General features: G+C 36.6%; 1 protein-coding gene across 1 annotated transcript in view; it reads left to right on the plus strand.

Annotated features, from left to right (window-relative positions):
- CPNE8 (copine 8) overlaps nt 1-19,176 on the plus strand; it is a 92,411-nt gene that overhangs the window by 43,590 nt on the left and 29,645 nt on the right. Inside the window, exons 8-11 of the mRNA XM_048964766.1 lie at nt 4,497-4,600; nt 5,748-5,852; nt 8,869-8,910; nt 15,185-15,260. Coding sequence (XP_048820723.1) covers nt 4,497-4,600; nt 5,748-5,852; nt 8,869-8,910; nt 15,185-15,260 — 327 coding nt within the window. The remainder of the gene's footprint in view (nt 1-4,496; nt 4,601-5,747; nt 5,853-8,868; nt 8,911-15,184; nt 15,261-19,176) is intronic.

The following is a 19,176-nucleotide window of genomic DNA, read 5'->3' on the forward strand; positions in this document are numbered from 1 at the left end:
GTGTGTTCATCGCTTTCTGAACAATTAAGTGAAAATGGTTGTGATTGCACCAGATTGTTGTAAGTAAAATGTATTAATTTCCATTTTATAACATCTATAAGAAGTTAGGTTATTTTTTCCCTATCAGTTACACTTAGCTTTATGTAATAAAAAAGGAAGCAAAAAACAACTTGAAATGTAAAGTTTTTTATTCGTGAGTCTTAATCTAGTCTTTAATTCTTTAAGTAATCATATTTTAATCTCTTGGTGTCCCGTTTTTAACAAAAATCCATTTGTTTTAGCTATGGAATTACATTGCCATTGCCATGGAATATCAATACTGCATGATCATCACAGTAAAACTGAACTTAGAATTAAAAAAAAGCCAACATACTAATAGTGAGTCCTATTATTTAAAGAAATGTGAAGTTAATGTTTATTGAAAAATGCTACATGGATACTAAAGGAATTTCCATAAAAGAAGAGTTCAGGCAGTTTCATTTAAAGTGAAGGCTGCCTGGGGAAATGCAAATACTAATGGCAAATGCCTACATTTTTAGTAGAAAGCAAAAAAATTTCTCAGTGTGTAGCAGATAGTGGGGAATTTGGCTGGTTAAGGGGAGAGACCTGGTGTGATCCTGACCTTCCCAAACTATATCACCACTTTTCCTCCTCTTGTGGGATCATGGAGTAGATTGGACAGAGGAGAAGTCATACTGATCAGGAAGTACTTGGAGCCAGGCTATTTTGCTTTCCAGCACTGAATGAGCTAGCAACAAGCCATAAATCATACAGAAACAGAGACTGGAAGGAAGAATAAGGAAGGATTGTATGATAACAAGGGTTGTAATCTGAAGGTGAGGGAGCTAGTCCAAGCACGGTGTATATTAAATGAGGCTGTAGTATGTATCTTAGAAGAGCTTACATTGACAAGGTACCAAATCTTAAATGAGGAAAGAAATAATGTCAGGTATTTGGTGAGATCCAGGGGAGCTGGGCAGTATTATATTAGATACAACTTTCATACTGGGCCATAAGCTGTTAATTGTTCTATTTCTGCAGTCATAATGTCGCTCTTATTACTAATATATTCAGTAGCTAGTCTGTTTATTTTCTGAAGTTCATTAGAAGAAATACCTTCTATAAGAAAACAATCCTTAATTTTCTGCCTTATTTCTAGCTTAGTTAAGTTTGTATTATTTCTCTGCAGATTTGGTATATGTGAACAGCACAAAGGCTAAAATCTTTCTTGCCAGACAAACTACCAGTCCTGCACAGTTATGCTAATAGGGTGCTCCAGCTCAGTTTCATTTAACTGCCATTAACAGCATCTGTGGGAGTGCTCTTGTACAAACTACCTTTTCTCTGCTAATAATGAGTATTGGAATAATGGATTTATAAAAAGTATGTCATTTTTTGGCCGAGATTCTGAAAGAAGCAGTGGGCACCTAATTTTCTTTTGGATTTGATAGCAAGTAGAACAGAAAAATTTGTCCTTGAGATGGAATTTGTTAGGCTAAATTATTCCTAATCCTGCCACTTTTAATTAGGCTTTGTTTATTGTTTTTGTCCTTTGCTAAGGAGTATCCTTGTTTTCCTTTCTTATCTGTCAGATTTAAATGGAAAAAAAATCTAACTACAATTCAAGAAATTGGCTTCTTGCTCTGGCATTTTTTTTCTGTATACAAATGTTTGACCTATTTGGGAGTGGGTACTAACTTTGACATTGCTCTACACAATGACATTGTCTTTCAGCCTGTGTTCACACCTCTCCTTCCATTGCGGTAGAATGTTTATGGCATTAGTAAATACTAAGTGTTGTCAAACCTGATGATATGAAAGTTGCTAGGAAGTGGTAGCCATCTTGTATACTAATAGGACATTCTTGTGTTACTAGCACAAGTGATGTACAGTCATGGAAAATGCCTGTCTTTTGTTTACTTTTGCTCAAAATTTTGGTAGTACCTGATCAAAACCTTAACACTTTATCAGATGACAAAATGGATGAATCATTTAATTGATTTCGTACTGAAATTACTTTTCTGCTTCACAATTCTTAAGACTAGTTTGCCATCGCTGAGCATTTGTAAGCAACCCTTAAGGAGGCTGCAGAGTATTTTTTCATGATATTCTGGTTTATCCTTCAGTACTGGTACTGGCATCTCAGTTATACCATTCAAAAGTCACAGATACATCATCATAATTGATATAGGATTATTTTCTTTCCCTTTTAATGAACATAAACAGCAGGTGTATTTGAAGGCCTTCATGTTCACCTCACTTAAAACTTGCATATATTATGACTTTTGTGTGAAGTCACTGAAAGGACCTTACAGTGAGTTTGGAAATCAGTCTCTCTTTCTCTTGTAGTCTCTTCATTCTCTATCATTTTCTCAGACACAGTCTCTTGCTCTCCTCGTGAACTGTCACATCGTTTCTTTGGGATATTTTCATATCTAAGGTTATTCATTATTTAGATTAATTTAGATTAATTCTTATTTTAGATCTTATTTAGATTAATTCTTAACTGATCTGAGATTTTTTTTGGATAGTTTATTTTTAAAATGGCAAAGATTTTTTGAATCATTGAATTGCTAAGGTTGAAAGGAACCTTGGGAGACTGTCTAGTCCAGCCCTCCTGTTTTTCTTAGAGCAGGTTGCTCAGGGCTCTGTGAAGTTGGGTTTTGAGTATATTCAGAGACTCTGCAGTCTCTTCCAATGTTTCACCACCCTCGGGGTAAAAAGTCTTTTTTTTTTTTCACTTGTATTTAAATGAAGCTTCCTGTATTTCATTTTGTACCTATTGCTGCTTTTCTGTCCCCTGAATACCAGTGAGGAGAAGTCTGTTTACTTCCTCCTTAGGTACTTGTACAAATTAATAAGATTCTCCTGAGCCTTCTCTCCAGACTAAGAGAATCTCATCTCTTTTAGCTACTCCTAATAAGAGGGGCAGCTCAGTCACTCAGTCAGTCATCTTAGCGTCCCTTTTTCTGCAATTAATGCTATTTGTCCTTTACATTCCTGTACTGGGAAGCTCAGAACTGAATACAGTACTCCAGGTATGCCATCACTGGTACTGAGTCATTTCTCTCAGCTTCCTTTCAGCGCTCTACTCAGTGCAGCACAAGAGGCTGTTGGCCTTTTTAGTTGCAGTGTATGCATTGGTGGCTCACAGTCCATGATCCATGTCCATCAAGCCCACCTGGTTCTTTTCTGCAAAACTATTTTCAAGCTGTTTGTCCTGCAGCTTGTATTTGTGCAGGAGCTTATTGCCCTCAAAGTTCATTTCCCATAGTTGAACTTCACGGTGTTCACGTTGTTCTGTTTTTCCAGCTCACACAGGTCCCTCTGTGTAGTGGCTCAAGCAGCTGATGGAGAAGCCACTATATCTAGCTTTGCAATGTTTGCAAACTTCCTGAGGGTCTACTCTGTTTCATTAATGAAGATGTTAATTGTTACTGGCTCCATTATTGACTGCTTAGCTACATACTCATTGCCAGCTGGACTTTGTATGTTAATCCCAATTCCTTGAAGCTCAGCAGTTTGGAACTTAATAAAGATAATTGAAAATAGCCTCACAGTGACACTGCCAACTCCATCCGCACTTACAAATGCATCCTGTCAGGACTTGTGTGTGTCTGATCTATTTAAATGTTCCCTCACTTGGTCCTCTTCTCCCCAGGAGAGTCATCCTTGTTCTAGACTTTTCCACTGGTCTCAGGTGCCCAGGATTCTCAAAGTCAGTATTCTTAGCAGTAAAAGCGAAGGAAGAAGAGTATGAGGAAACAAATTTTCCATTTCCTCTGTCGGCTGCTCCCCTACCCCAGTCAGTGGTGGACCATGTTTTCTCTAGTCTTCTTGCTTTTGTTACACATGTAGACCTAATAATGGAATAAAGTTATCCAGTAGGGCCCTGCCTCAGTCAGCTAATGAGTCTGCAGGTTTATTTTTGCATATAATCCTTCTGGCACTTGACTCTACCTGAAGATATGATAGTGTGCAATCTGTCCGTTTGCCTGGACAAAACAGCGTGAGAATGGTTTCATTTGGTACCTTCCAATCTCGTTTTCTGGAAACTTCTGGCATCTCAATAGCAAGTTGCTAAGCTATTTGCTTTATGGGCAGCAAGAGCAGGAAGTTGCAGGTTTAAGTCGCTGAAGGAATGAGACTTAGTTGTGTCCCACTGCAGCTTTTAAAATTAATTCTAATGCGTTCTTTAGCTTTGCATCTACTTCCCAGAAAATGCAGCATTAGATGTCAGAAAGTACTTGAAACATTGTGAGGTATTTAGCGAAGAACTTCATTTGCACGCTTCTATGGATGAATTCTTTGTTTTAGCAGTTCACGCTGCACTATAAGGATGTTTGCAAGAATATGAATAAGTAGAAAGCATCTAGACGCGAGACACCTCACATTCATTTTGTTTTCTGTTTGTATGGTTAGTAGTCAAATATATTCTGAATCTTCCTTAAACAAACTGCGTGCTCTTTTTAATTTTTCTGTATTATCAATTTCAGGATTCAGTTTTAATGCAGTTTTGTGCGAACAAACTAGACAAGAAGGACTTCTTTGGGAAATCTGATCCTTTCCTGGTATTTCATCGAAGCAATGAAGATGGCAGGTAGATACCTGCTAAACATTTCTGCTCCTAAGCATAGCATTTTATTTATTTGCAGATAGTGAAATAGTTTTCCTTTCTGAATATTTGTCAGATTAAGCTGCATTTCTTTTAAATTTATTGAATTTTAATTTAGGCAACACAGAAATAAAACTATTGTAACAAACATTAAATACGTCAACCGAGAGCTTTTAGGAGTTGAACATATGGTAAATGCAGATCACAATAAAAATTAGTCATAGTAAAAACTGTTAAACAGCAGACATGCTTTTAAATAGAAAACTTGAAGAAAATCACAACTCAAAAGTACGCTAATGCTTATATATTGTTTTAGATGAAAATTCTTTATGTTGCAAAGTCAGATCTATTTTTTTTTAACAGCGATCTAGAAAAGATAATTTAAAAAATTGCTCAGATAAAAAACATTTTTTATATATGTCTTCTAGTAATTTCTCAGATAAGAACATACACCTTTGGAACTTCAGAAACATTCTTTCAAAGGGCAACTTTAGTTGCATCTATGTGTATGTGGGATTTCAGTATTGATTTCAATAGAGACCTTGTCTCCTATTTTCTTTTGCACAGTTCACTAACCAAGATGAGGATTCAAAAAAAGTATTTTCATTTTGCATCATTTAGAGAAAGCATAATGAGTAAAGCATACTATATTTTGAATAAATTTCATATATATTTCATTTGAGAGAAGGGGATCATGGAATCTCATGAAGGCTTATATGTTTTGTTTGAGACTACCCTGGTTTAAAAAATAACAAAACAAAACAAAAAAACCAAACCTAAAGTGATGAACAAGCATGAGAAAGTCAAGACTCCTTTGACTGTGTTTCTTACCTGTTAAACAGGAATCATATCCTGCACTTCTCTGAGCTAGCTCACTGAATGATTGTAATTCTTGTGAGGTAAAAAAAAATTTAGGTGTAGAATTATATAATGCCTTCATCCATAGTCACTCACAAATAGATCTGTTCTCATTAGTTCTCCTTGCCTCTCTTCTCCTGGACTTGTTTTCTTAGCTTAAGCTTTATATGGACATTGTACCAGTGCGTACAGATTATATATCTTTGTATTGCGTGTTTGGTGACTCAAAATAAAAAGTAAATAAATACAAATTATATCTTTTTTTTTATTGCAGTTTTACAATCTGCCACAAAACAGAAGTCATAAAAAATACATTAAATCCAGTATGGCAGGCATTCAAGATTTCTGTCAGAGCACTGTGTAACGGAGACTATGACCGGTAAGCTGCATGTTAAGCTTTCCTGGCATACACAGATTTTTCTCCTGATATAGATTGTTCCTAATAAAAATAGTTTTTCATAACAATTCTGTTACTTGTGTTATTTTGTCAACATTTTGAAAGGATATATATTCAAAACACCACAATAAATTTACAGAAATAAAGCCAATATGATAAATCTGTAGGAAATGTTAGCAGTGATTTCATTCTCTGTGGTGGTTAAGAAATAATTAGAAAGAAAAAAGAAAAACCAAACAACTTGAATGTACACTGTTACTAGTACATGAGATACCCAGAGTTTAATCCTCACGTTGTTCAGATTTGAAATTTTCAGTGATCCCATACAAAAGGGTGTATATCTGAAAAACATGGTCATAAACCATGTTTTTACCAATGTTTTACTAACAAGCTAGGTAGTTAAGTTGAGGAATTGTGGTTTTTTGTAGTCCTTAAAAATTGAATTGTTACCTTCTAACAGTATCAGTGAGGTGTTTAAGTTGCTGATGATGACTTGTTATTCCGTCATCACTGTTTATATTTTGGATATGAATCAAGATAATGCTGTTATAATTATGTAGCCAGATAAATGTCTGGTTATCTATCTATCCTTACTACATGAAATCTATAGTATTTAAATTACTTCAGTAAGACTCAAAGGAAATGTAGGCTTAGCATTAGTTGTACTTTTTTAGAAGTGTGTAGTGTAATATTGAGATTAAAATAATGAAGGAAATACGAAATATGAGGATTAGAAGAACAGTAAGAGTAATATATGACCTGCACATTGTATGTAGGTTGCTCTGAATGTAATGCCTCTTATTTATTTCCATGGAAACTGCAACAGTAATTATTCAATGAAATGTATGGAGTAAAGCTACTGTAATCTGTTGTAAGGCTACCATGAAGGCAGGTCTTTTGGGAAGCAAATCAAGTCATGATTTACTGGCTAATACCAGGATATAAACAGAAACCAATGCTTGTACTGGTCTGTGCTTCACTTGACTTAATCCAAGTAGTGTATATTGAAGAGTAGGACAGTAAGAAGTGCGTATATTCACTAAGCTAAATAGAATGCTTTCACAGAAATAAGGTTCTGTTGTTATAAGCCGCTTAGAAACTGACGGGTCAAAAGCTAATTCAGATCTTTTGCCAGGAAAGTGGGTATTTTTCTTAATCATTCTTTTTGGGAATGTCCATTCTTCACATTTCCTACTGGATCATGGCTACTTTATTCTGTCTGTCATCCATTTCCAGTACTTGGTATCATCTTGCTTGAAATTTAAGGAAAAAGGGTTCTCCTGCACTTCTTCCTCCACTCTCCTAGTGGAATATTTGCTACAGTTATTATCTTTCATGTTTCTGTTTCAATTAGATAGAAAAAATTGCACTGATTTCATAATAAGTGTGTTCTAATCAGGTGTAATTTTTAACTTGTATATGGATTATATGCATAATGCAAAGCAAAATAATGCTCATGATGATGCTCTGTACACTGCACTGTTTATCATATTAAATAAAACTCTTTGATAATAATGTTATAGAGATGTGTCAAATGCAATATTGTAACAACTCTAAAGAGAATTTAAAAATATAATGATATGCCTCAGATTGTTGTGTAACTACTTTCCCATTTTGATCATGTTTTTGATTCTTTCTACATAATGTGAATGCCTTACAAATAAAAGACACAATGGAACTTAACAGTCCTCCCTATAATAATCATATTAGACATCAGGAAAAATACTTTAGCTGTCAAATTCAAATTAGTATTGGCTGATGATCCAGAAGAAGCATCCAAAGTTTGTTATTGTTTGCTTTTTTAAGCATGAAAACTTTTCTTTCCAAAGGTGAGGATTAGTTTCCTATGATCAGCTTGGTTTCTTTCAGACAATGATAGTTTTACAGATCAGATTATGGTACCCTTGGTTCTGTGAAAGATGTTGAAAGGTGAGAGTAATGTAATTGGTAAGAATATATGCCACAGTAAACATTAATTCTAGTTTTAGGTAGAGTAATTTCTCTGCAGTTAATGCTTCTGAGTGAACTCTGTCTGTGTATCCACCCATACCCTAATGGGGTATCCCATTTAATTTAATTATCCCATTTAATTCTAGGAAGCCAGATTCATGGTTAGGTTGCATAATCTGGTGGTTATCTAACATGAGTTGATGAAAGAACTAAAAGTCTAGTCTGTTTTCTTTATGGGAACTCAAAGAAATGATGCTGCACTTTCATTTTTGGTCAGATATCCAAGCAGCATCTTCCTCTGTTGTGGAGTAAGAGGCAGCTTATGGGTTAAAAGCGCAACAGATGTTGGTAGCCACATAGAGGGCCTTCCCCAAATCTTGAGTGAATCACACACTTTTCATTTTTCACTATTGCAGACTGTTTAGCAGAGGTTCGTGCCATCTACCAGATTGAAGTTTTCTTTTATTCTGGTGTTGTTACTTTCGTTTAACAACCAAAATGAATGACGTAGAATTTTAGAAGTTTGATTTGCTTGGTTTTGTACTGTTTTTAATCTGCTCAACGCTATCGAAGAATTTGTGCTGCATAATGACCTGCTCAAGTTCTCTTCTTCTCAAAGGAAGACGTTTCTCTTCTCAAATATGGGTACATTATTTTTTTTTTCCTGTAAGGTGTTACTACTTCACAGTAGATATTCCTTTCCCACATAATACCAATACCAATAACTCACAATGAGTCTCATTTTGTTAACCTTCTTAAAAAGGCTGGTAGTACTTTAATGTTTAAAGAATCAATTAGAAAAACAAACAAACAACAACAACAACAACAAACCCCCCTGAAGTATTTGTTCCCTTAACTTTTACTATATTTTACTATTCATTAATTAATTTATATTGAGTAACCTGAGTGACTTTTTTCTTCACAATAAGAAACTGGAAAATCTGGTCTTCTAGCTTTGGCGCAGTTGAGGTATCCAAATGCACTTAAATATAAAATTCAATTTTGTACATTAGAATATGAATTTTAATTGTGTTTTTCTCATTTTTAGGACAATTAAAGTAGAGGTGTATGACTGGGATAGAGATGGAAGGTAAGGCATAATTTCTATTGCTTTCTATTTATTTTAAGAATATGTAAATATACAGTAGCCAGAACTGGACTATAGGTAAAAAAAAAAAAAAAGTTGCTGTCTTACAGTTCTGTTGTGTTTTGCAATTGAGATAAGTGCTGATGCATCAACATATTTCAAACATGAGATTCATACCTGGAACAAGATGGAATGTTTTGTGAATCTTATTAGTGCTAATAGTTACTGTATACATATGAAAGGAGGGGTAATCCATTTGGTAACCTCTTTTTTTTTTGCTTAAGGCAAAAGGGTTTTAAATAACTCCATCATCAAAAGGAGGATGGTGGAATAAATGTATGTGGATTTTTTGTAGCTAATTTCAAAATGGGCAATATGTAATTGTTCAACCTTATTGACTGTACTTAGTGTATCCTCTTTTTGGTCAGACTCAATTGCTTTAAAAAATGCTTGAGCTTGTGTCTTCATACTTTGGAGAGAAAGTATATTTATGAGTCACGATACTAGCACCTGCATGTAATACAAAAAATATGTTGATTTCTATTTCTCTATCTGTTGACCTGTCTTAATCATTTCTTGTTAATTTATATTTTTAAATATATGAATATGCAGTTAATTTGGATACTTAGGAGTATATTGTTTATTATATAATAATGCCTCTAATATTGCTAAAGCAGTTTGTTTCTAGTTCTTCTGTGGCCAAATAGATCTTGTGTTAGTAATAGGGCAATTTACCCTGTGCTGTTATTCATTTCTCTGCTGATAAGAGCCAAAACCAGTTTCTCAACTTAAGACTTTGTCTTTTTGATTCCATCATGAAATCTGTTGATTTATAAGCATTTTTACCACATATTTGTGCTCTGCAATTATCATCCTGTAGAACAAATTCATCCTTCTTCATTAGATACTTCCTGGAAGGAAGTAAAAAAACCCAACATATTAATTGCTTATAGATCATAGAATCATAGAATCGCAAGGTTGGAAACGACCTGCAAGATCATCCAGTCCAACCACCCTCCCATTCCCAGTACCACAAGCTACTAAGCCACATCTTGCAGCTCCTCATCCAGGCGCCTCTTGAACACTGCCAGGGATGGCGACTCCACCTCCTCCCTGGGCAGCCATTCCAGTGCCTGACCACCCTTTGAGAGAAAAAGTTTTTCCTCATGTCCAACCTAAACTCCTCTGGTACAACTTGCGGCCATTTGCTCGGGTCCTGTTTGTTGCCTGGGAGAAGAGGCCAAACCCCTCCTCACCACAGCCTCCCTTCAGGAAGTTGTAGAGTGCAATGAGGTCTCCCCTGAGCCTCCTCTTCTCCAGACTGAACAATCCCAGCTCCCTCAGCTGCTCCTCATAAGCCCTGTGCTCCAGACCCCTCTGCAGTTTCGTTGCCCTTCTCTGGACACGCTCCAGGGCCTCAATGTCTTTCCTGTAGTGAGGAGCCCAAAACTGAACACAGCACTCAAGGTGCGGCCTCACCAGTGCTGAGTAGAGGGGGATGATCACCTCCCTGCTCCTGCTGGCCACACTATTTCTAATGCAGGCCAGGATGCCGTTGGCCCTCTTGGCCACCTGGGCACACTGTGGGCTCATGTTCAGCCGAGCATCAACCAACACCCCCAGGTCCCTTTCCTCTTCACAGTCATCCAGCCACTCATCCCCAAGCCTGTGACGCTGCATGGGGTTGTTGTGGCCAAAGTGCAGAACCCGACACTTGGCCTTGTTAAACCTCATCCCATTCACCTCGGCCCAGCGATCCAGCTTACCTAGATCCTTTGCAGGGCCTCCCTGCCCTCAGGCAGATTGACACCACCTCCCAGTTTGGTGTCATGTGCAAACTTACTCAGGGATAACTTACTCAGATAAGCAATTAAAAATATGAGGATTAAAATTATTAGAAAAAGAAAGTTGCTACATCGCTATAAAGATTTAATATTATATTAACATCTCTACTTCACACTTAAATCTGCCAAATCTTCAAAAATGTGACATACTTACAATTTGTAGGCAAGATACAATATTTTGTGAAAATAATCTGAAAACAAAAAATGAGACAGTATTTCCAAGTTAATAAAAAAGAAAGATCCTATTTTATTAATCTTCATTAAACCCAATGTGCTGACTTGTTTCCTTTAAAATCTGAATTTGAGATGTGATTAAAAGAAGAAATCTGACAAATAATAATTTTATGGGCACAATTTTGAGTGAAAACATCAACATACTGTGGAATTCAGGCAATCATTAATCTCTTCTGTCCCAGCCACTGTGACAGATTGTCTGCTTTTGCTTACATCTCATTCTGAATACCTGTTAAATGAGTATCTTAAAAAAACAAAAAAGTGAAGAATATTATTTCCATGTATTCCTTCTTACTCCAACCGTATGATTTTTTGCCTCTTGCTTTCCACCTTTTTTGAATTTAGAAGCATACAAAGCAATGACTTTTTACACGTTAAATTCCTTAAAGATGAGACAGCGCTCATCTCATGTAACTTCAGACAATTTAAAAATCAAGCTGCTAGATTGAGCTAATCATTTAAGCTATTTCAGTATCAAACCAAGCAAAATGGTATTCTGCATTCTGATTGAATCTGTCTCAATAGGAAGAAATTGTCATTTGGTGATGCTTATGACTTACCAGTGATCATAGCAAGAACATTCATTATTAATTTAACTTCGAGTTAGCCAAATGGATCTGAAGTGAATTCTATTCAGGATGCTTAATTAGTCTATCAAGGTTTTGTATAATGCCACTGTTAAACAGATTACATTAATTTTCATTTCTCATGGACTCTTTGTTAATTAGCAGTTAATACAGTAGCTGATTACCTCACCAGACTGCCTGTTTGTGCTCCAGAGATGTGAAGTCCTAGGAAGAACAACCTTTGGAAGATCATCAGGGAGCCTGGTAGATAGCAGAGCGAGCAACATTGAATGTTGCAGGTTGTTCTGCAGTCGATAAAACAACAGTGCCGGGCATATGCTTGATTTGTGATTTAGTGTTCTTTTGTTCAGCAGCCTTGAGTTAGAGGATTTTTTTCCATTTTTTTTCCCCACATCCTGTATCACCCATGCTTTGGGAAATGGCTCCGGAGTTGAGCTTGTTGCTGCAAAGTTCATGAATTACATTAGAAGTAATTGTATGTTCTTAGCTCTCATTTATTTTCCAACATCACTTATGTTTCTTGACTGTTCAATTCTTGACTATTCTTGACTTAGTATTTCTTGACTAGAGTTTCTTGACTAGATCATCTTAACTTTAACCTATTGTTTAAAAGATTTGCTTCTTTTTGTGTATTTTAGATGACCTAGCATTTCTAGCTTAAATAATTTGTTTTTCCATGGTTTTAATCAAGCAATGCAAAAAAGTTTTATATGGACAATTAAGTGCACTGGATTCTTTTTTTGTATTTTACACACCCCCAACAGAAATATTTGCAGTGCTGAGTTCTGATGTTGTTTATTTCTGAAAACATTTGGAAGATTCTGTATCAGGATACGCGGCACTGATACATATCCATGGCATAAAATCTTGAGTATACTGTGTGACCACAAATGAAGGACATCAGCAATACTCAGGTGTTTTTATTTCTTTCTGAAGGCTTTTCCAGTAACTTCAAAGAAATTGTTGTCTTGCAGACGTGGTGCAAAAGCCATTCCACAACCTTGGCTTTTACAGTCTGTCATACAGAATAAAATGCTGTTCTTTTTTCTTGAAATTTAAAACATTAAGTTATACCATGCTAACCTAGGGGCTCCAAAACAATCCCTGAAAAATCTAACCACTGCAAGAGGTAAAAATTTCTCTGAGAACCTGAACACTGTAAATCTCAGATCCCAGCTGCTTTCCTCTTACTTCTTGTCTTCCATCTCTGAACTCTTTCTCCTGCTGCTTATTTGATTTTTAAATTGTTAGACTTCTCATTGACATATTTCCAGGGATGACTGACATTTTCTCCATTGTTTTTTCCTTTTAGATTATTAAAAAAAAAAAAAACAACAACCCAAAGCTAATGACAATTCTGAATGTGATTTTCAGCACTTCAAAGCACCGTATCAGAAGTAGCAGTTTTAGTGAGTTGGGATTCAAGTGATTGTTTGACATACTGAGAGTCTCTGATTCGGAGTTCTGACATGCAGTTCATGGACAAAAGTGTCTGAGTCCAGGAATGTTTGGTGTTAGGAAGCCAAATGTCTACCAAAGACAACTCCTTCTGGTTCTCAATTCAGACACTAATAAGGAAATCTGTCAGGTGATGTGCAGTCATGAATGTTGGGAGGGATCAATGTTATATTTTTCTAAATGAGTTATACTTCCAGCAAAGGCAAATGTCCAACAGGTACTCATCTTTCAGAGCCAGACTATTGGAGGGAGTGCATCCATCTCCGTAGGGATTGCTCATGTCTAAGCTGATGGTCTTTTAAGAGCAGAGAGCTCAGGGACCACATATTTTCAATAAGATTTGTTAGAAGAATTAAATCTTTCTAGCTCAGTTCTTACTGGTTTGTGTATACTGACACAAGGAAAAGGAAGCCTTCCAGTGTCTCAGAGAATTAAGGAAATAGTAACTCATAAGCAGTACAGATTTCAAAGTATTTTTCCGAGAGAAAAACCCTATCTGAAATTGCTTATCCTCTGCTACAGCATATTCATATGTAATCATTGAGCAGCTGCTTGATTTTCTGCTTTTAAAAAAATACCAGATGACTTGAAAATTAAAGATTGTTATTAAAAATTGCTATAAAAGGGAAAGGTTCATCTTTTAGTGAGGTGCATTTTTTCCAGAGCTGTGGTGACTCAAAATTAAATAGATTTTATATGCTGCAGTCTCTATAGCTCTCAAGTTCTATTGCTTCTATGCTGCCTTCTTCTATTCCCCTGGTACAATAGTTGTCGCAATCCAGGGAGTGTTTAGAAAAAGGAGACAATATCTTTAAAATGTGTTTCTTAAGAAAAGTCTTTGTCTGTCTCAGAAGCAATTTTCCAGTCTCCAGAGTGGAAGGGGATTGTTTCATGACTCTGAATCAGGGTAGTCAGTAATAGCTTCATATATATATATTTCCCAAGCCTTCTGCGGGATGCTTTAGTCGTTTCATTGGCATTGCTGTGATGACTGAACCTTTTAATTGCATGATTAACAGATATTTTTGAATTCCCACTGGTTTCAGATGGAGAGATTTTAATTTTGTGTTTGTTTTGTCATTCTGTTATTAATAAAGTAAGAAATTTCATGTTGCTATGGATTGTTTCTATTTTTCCATTTCTTGCGCTACAGAGGAATATTTAAATTTGCTTTTAATATTTATAGCTTAATTAGAAATGCACTGTATGTCTTAAAAACAAGTTTTACAAGCAACTAAATCATACAGCTTTGACATTCTATTCTCATTTACCACTGAAGGAAAGATTAAAAAAATCATTATTGTCATTATCATAGCTCACTGGTTGTGAAAGCAGAGTGTAGAGGAGGTACGGTGCTTTTCTTGGCAACAGCTGTGAAAACAGAGAGAGAGGATCAGGAGGGAATGGGAGTTGGATCAGCAGTGAGAAAAGTTCAGGCAGGAGGGGCAGAGCTGGGCCCAGAAGGTCTCATGACAGCTGGAAGTTGTGTAGCAGGCTGTTAGGCAGTCAGCTGTGTGCTTGCTGCCCATTCCAGATCTTCCATTCACTCCAGTCTGGCAGCCATGTGGTTTCTGTGGTTCTGCTCCCTGACCCCAGAAGCCATTCACAGTGGAGCATCATCCAGCGCTTTCCCTCTGGCCACCCTGCCCACAGTGGTTACTTTGCAGTGTGATCTCTCCTGGCTACGAGCTGACAAAGTAGCTTTAAAAATGTGAGTGACAGAGCATGGAAATGTGGAATTTATTCTTAGAACAGAAATAGTATTCAGAAAAGAAAAGCTTGCAACCACTGCTTTAGTGTTAGAGCAAGATGCCAATGGTGATTGAGTGAGAAAGTGGTGATATTATTTTATAGCTCTTTCAGTTTTCTTAGATTCTCCAGTGATCTGCCTCACACATAAGCTTAATTTACAACTTAACCTTCATTGTGTAGCCAGGTAGAAGCTATCAGAAGGATTTAACCTCATAAATCAAGTCTTCATTTTTATTGCTAAAGACACATCAAAGTGAAAATACAATTTTTGAAGCAAATTTTATGTTTTGGCATCGTGGCTTTCTTGGGTGTTTGTTCAGACTGGTTATGCTTCTCTTTTTTATAAATGTGTGGCTATATGTTTAAAGTAGTAAATATTCTCTCTGTTTTTTTTTAATGTAGTCATGATTTCATTGGAGAATTCACAACAAGTTACAGAGAGTTGTCGAGAGGGCAGTCTCAGTTCAACGTGTATGAGGTAGGTGTTCTGTTCACCTTCAGAAAATAAGTGAGAAAACTTTGAGTGTTCATGGTAAACTGGTTAAATCTGCACAGTGCTTGTCAAATTTAAAGCTTTGGGATTACTTCACATTTCTCCTTTTTTGAAGAAGAGCAGAAAATCTTAGTGTTGCTCCATAAGTACTTCAGGCTCAGATGGCTGGGTTGTTAGACATAGTTTGGAGCAACTACTGAGTTATAAACCATTTCTGTGTGTGCAGTTTGTCATTTATTTTAAATAAATTTCATTTATTTCTTCTTTTACCATCTGTAACACGTCTTGTAAGTTGGATGCTAGTTTCTCTCATCTAAATAAACAGCAATGCCTACTTTAGATGCAGAGACACATGTTGGGCCTCCAGTGCATACTCGAGAATTTTTAGAGCCTTTATGCTAGGATTACAAATGACAGTGAATTTACCTTCTTTGTTTGTTTGTTTGCTGTGGTCAGTTACCATCTTTGCTTAAAAATATACTTTAAATTTGCAGTTTGGGATTCATTTATCTGCCAGCTGTTGGGGTTGTCAAGCAGTTGTTAATTCAAGTACTTCTAACTGCTGTATGACTTTCCCTTATATTGTAGATAAATGTAGACCACATCTACAGTCACTGTCCTCTCAAGGCCCCATTGCCAAAATTGTACAGGTTTGTGTATTTCAAAGCTAGTAAATCTCTGATTCAACACTTCTTTCTGAGATGTCAGAGATTACTAAGACTTGGAAAACAGAATAGTTTTTTTCTCCTTACCATTTCTGTCTTGCCATTTCTGTGAAAGCTTTTCAGCATCCTTCATTTCACATATGCTCATAGGCAAAGTGGATGGATTGTGCCCAGTGCTTGCTGTAAGCTGAAGTGCTGAATCTGAAGGATTTCCTCTGTAGGCCTATTGTAGATTGACTTTCAGACATTTGTAATGAACATTCTTTTTAATTTTATGTTCACTGTTTTGTTGCCTTCTTTGGTCAGTTTTATTCACATTTTTACTGTCTTTCATTTATGAATATAAACATTTGTACTACACAAGAAAACTCTTTAGGAAGGGCGCAATCTGTGCTGTGTTTATTGCTCCATGGTGGGTATATACTGGGGACAGAGAAACATCAGAAAATGCTGAGTGTACTTGCATGACATGGAGTCTCGAAGGACCCAAAGAACAGTGTTAAAGGTTGACTTTTTAATGTGCATTTTTTGCAGTTTCCAGGTGCATCTTTCTGATAATTTTGTAGCATATTTTTAATGAAGATTAACTAATTATTAAATATGAGATGTTTTATCCCTGTCATAGCTTATAAATACTGCTAAGCACAAAAATGGACCATTCTCTTTATGAGTTTTTAGTTTAGTTGTTTTCCTTTCTTTCATACTGGAGAGTCTGCAGTCTCTACTCACGAACTTAGAAGATGTTTATATCAGCTGAGTAATGAACGTAACTCAGGAAGATGCCCCATCTGCCAGAATTCCTGAGGGAAATATAGGAAAGGCAACCATGCATCCTTCTGGAAATTGCCTTTATTTTGTCTCAATTTGTGGAGCCTTGATCATCTGATTAAACATTAACTCATCCTCATACAATACATTGCTATCATCGCACCACAGTAACGCATCCCATTCCTGGGTCTGGTTGCCAGCACGATTATTCTTGTTAAAAACAGTCCTCTCATGGGAAATGTTGGTGAGAATTCCTGTTTTCTACAAGAGCTGTGGTAGCATGAAATGAGTCAGCAAATCCTAGTCCACAGAGATGAAGTATAGGAATTGAAGAAAAAAAAAGGGCACTTAACATTTTTTTTCCACTTACATTTCTGTTGTTTTGGAAAGTATCTGTCTTCTTGTTTTTGGAGCTCTTTCCTGACTCAGACATTGACTTTGTCTATGATTTTTTTTTTTTTTTGTATTTCTTCTGTGGCTTTATCCTTGGCCTCCATATGTTACCAAAAGCCAATATCAATGTCAGGGGTCATTGGTGCCATTCAGAAAACAGGAATACATTTTTCAACCAAATCTCCTTTCGTGTGGTCTTGCTAGTATTGAGCATCTCCTCTTTCAATTTAGCAGCTACTTTGCCTTCAAATTAAAATACTGCTAATGCAGACAGTTCTGTGTGATGCCACATGATGACTTGTGGGGTCAAACGGGCTGTTGTTGCTTTTAGGATGGTTCCATGACTGGCTGTCTCAAAGACTGTTCTCTTGTTCCCTCTTTGTGCATTCTGACAGCAGAGGTTTTTCCCGCATTTAGGCTCTCTTGTGTCCAGGCAGGTGAAACTCGTGAGCAGCCTTTCTGATTTTCTTGAATGCTGTCTTAATCCCATGATGAGAACTTTCTCATTTCTATTTCCCACAAGAGTGCTTTAGAAGTAAAACAAACCTAGTTTAATCATGGTCATGCTGATAGACTTCTTAATTTCAAGACCTCTTCTGTCCCTCAGCATAAATGCTTGACGCTTTCCGGGTTGTAGGTACTCTTTTTGAAAGATTTAGGTTAGCTTCTCCATTTGCAGCATGATTTCCAGCATCATGCAGTTTGCATCCTTAGTTTGTCTCAAAATTAAAATGTGTTATTTCTTCTCTATGGAAAGATAGCTTTGCTAATAATGAGAAGGCAAACCTTTGCAACTATAGGCTGTCTTTTTTATTGTTTTGTTGTTGTTGTTGTATATATCTGTGGTATACAGATCTTTGTTATTCTATAAGCCATCCTTTGGTCTTGGTCTACTGCCATTACACTTCAGTATTTTGTAATGTACCATATTCCTTAAAATGCTGACTGATTAGTGCAAGCACTAATGCAGAGTGGGGAAGGAGGGTGCTCCAATTATGTGCTGTACTTCTGTTTTGAAGAAGAGCACTGTTGCTGCTGTGCAAAACAGGACGAAGATAACTTAAAGCAGTGTTCTTATTTAGATCCAGAATCAACCCTATGGAGTTACTGTAATTTGCAGGAGCTTTCTACAGTTTCACTGCACACAGTACTCTGTCACAGAGTGCTGTGTGCAGTGAAACTGTCCTCTCTTGTTGTATCACTGACATGATTCCTACCCTACCAGAAATGTTCTGTCATAACTTCTTACTGTGATCTTGCAGTTTCTTAAATACACTATCAATATCTTACTCCCAGCAATAGCATACATTTTCTGAACAGCCAGTGTTTCCCTCCCCATATGACAATTCTATATGCTTTCCCATTTTGCTTCGACATGATCAGTCTGTGCAATATCAGAACAAAGGAGACTGAACAAATTCTTTTTTAATTGTGTTACAGCTAGACTGCCTTGGGGCAGAGAAATTTTTGAGTGCTTTTGAATTAGAAACATTGATATAACAAGCTCTTTTGACAAATAAGAGCTCAAGTAGCTTCCTTGGTTATTGTGGGGGTACAAAGCTTTTGGAGGCTAGGAAGTACTGTGATACAGTTACCTGAAATTTGAGCAAAACCTCACAATTACTGTTACTATGATAGTACCTGGAATTGTGAGATAGAGAAGCTGTGATTTCATTCATCTTTGATCCAGAGAAGATGCCTTGTCTCCCATGGCATTTCAGTCCAAGCACTAGTGCATTTCCTAGCAATTCCTAAGATGCTGATTGTCAAGTTATGTGAACCAGAAGATTCTCTCATGAATCTTCTTTTGGGCACTTAGCAGCATGTTTCTTTTCTATAGTTGTTAACTGAGGCCTGACCATTGGAGAGTTGTGAACGAAGGACTGTGGGTCAGGCAGGCAGTTTGCTACTTCCATCTTCCTGCTCTGGGCAGTTGTCAGTAAGAGTCACCTTCCAGCTAAAATTCTGGTTCAACAAGCATAATATTGCATTGCATCTGCATACAGATTTTAATTTGCAGCTCACCTATCCAGCCACTAGGATGGTGATGGGGGATATTACTAGGAGGGGGATGG

Source organism: Lagopus muta, chromosome 1 (assembly GCF_023343835.1).
Source record: "Lagopus muta isolate bLagMut1 chromosome 1, bLagMut1 primary, whole genome shotgun sequence".
In the NCBI taxonomy this organism is placed as follows: Eukaryota; Metazoa; Chordata; class Aves; order Galliformes; family Phasianidae; genus Lagopus; species Lagopus muta.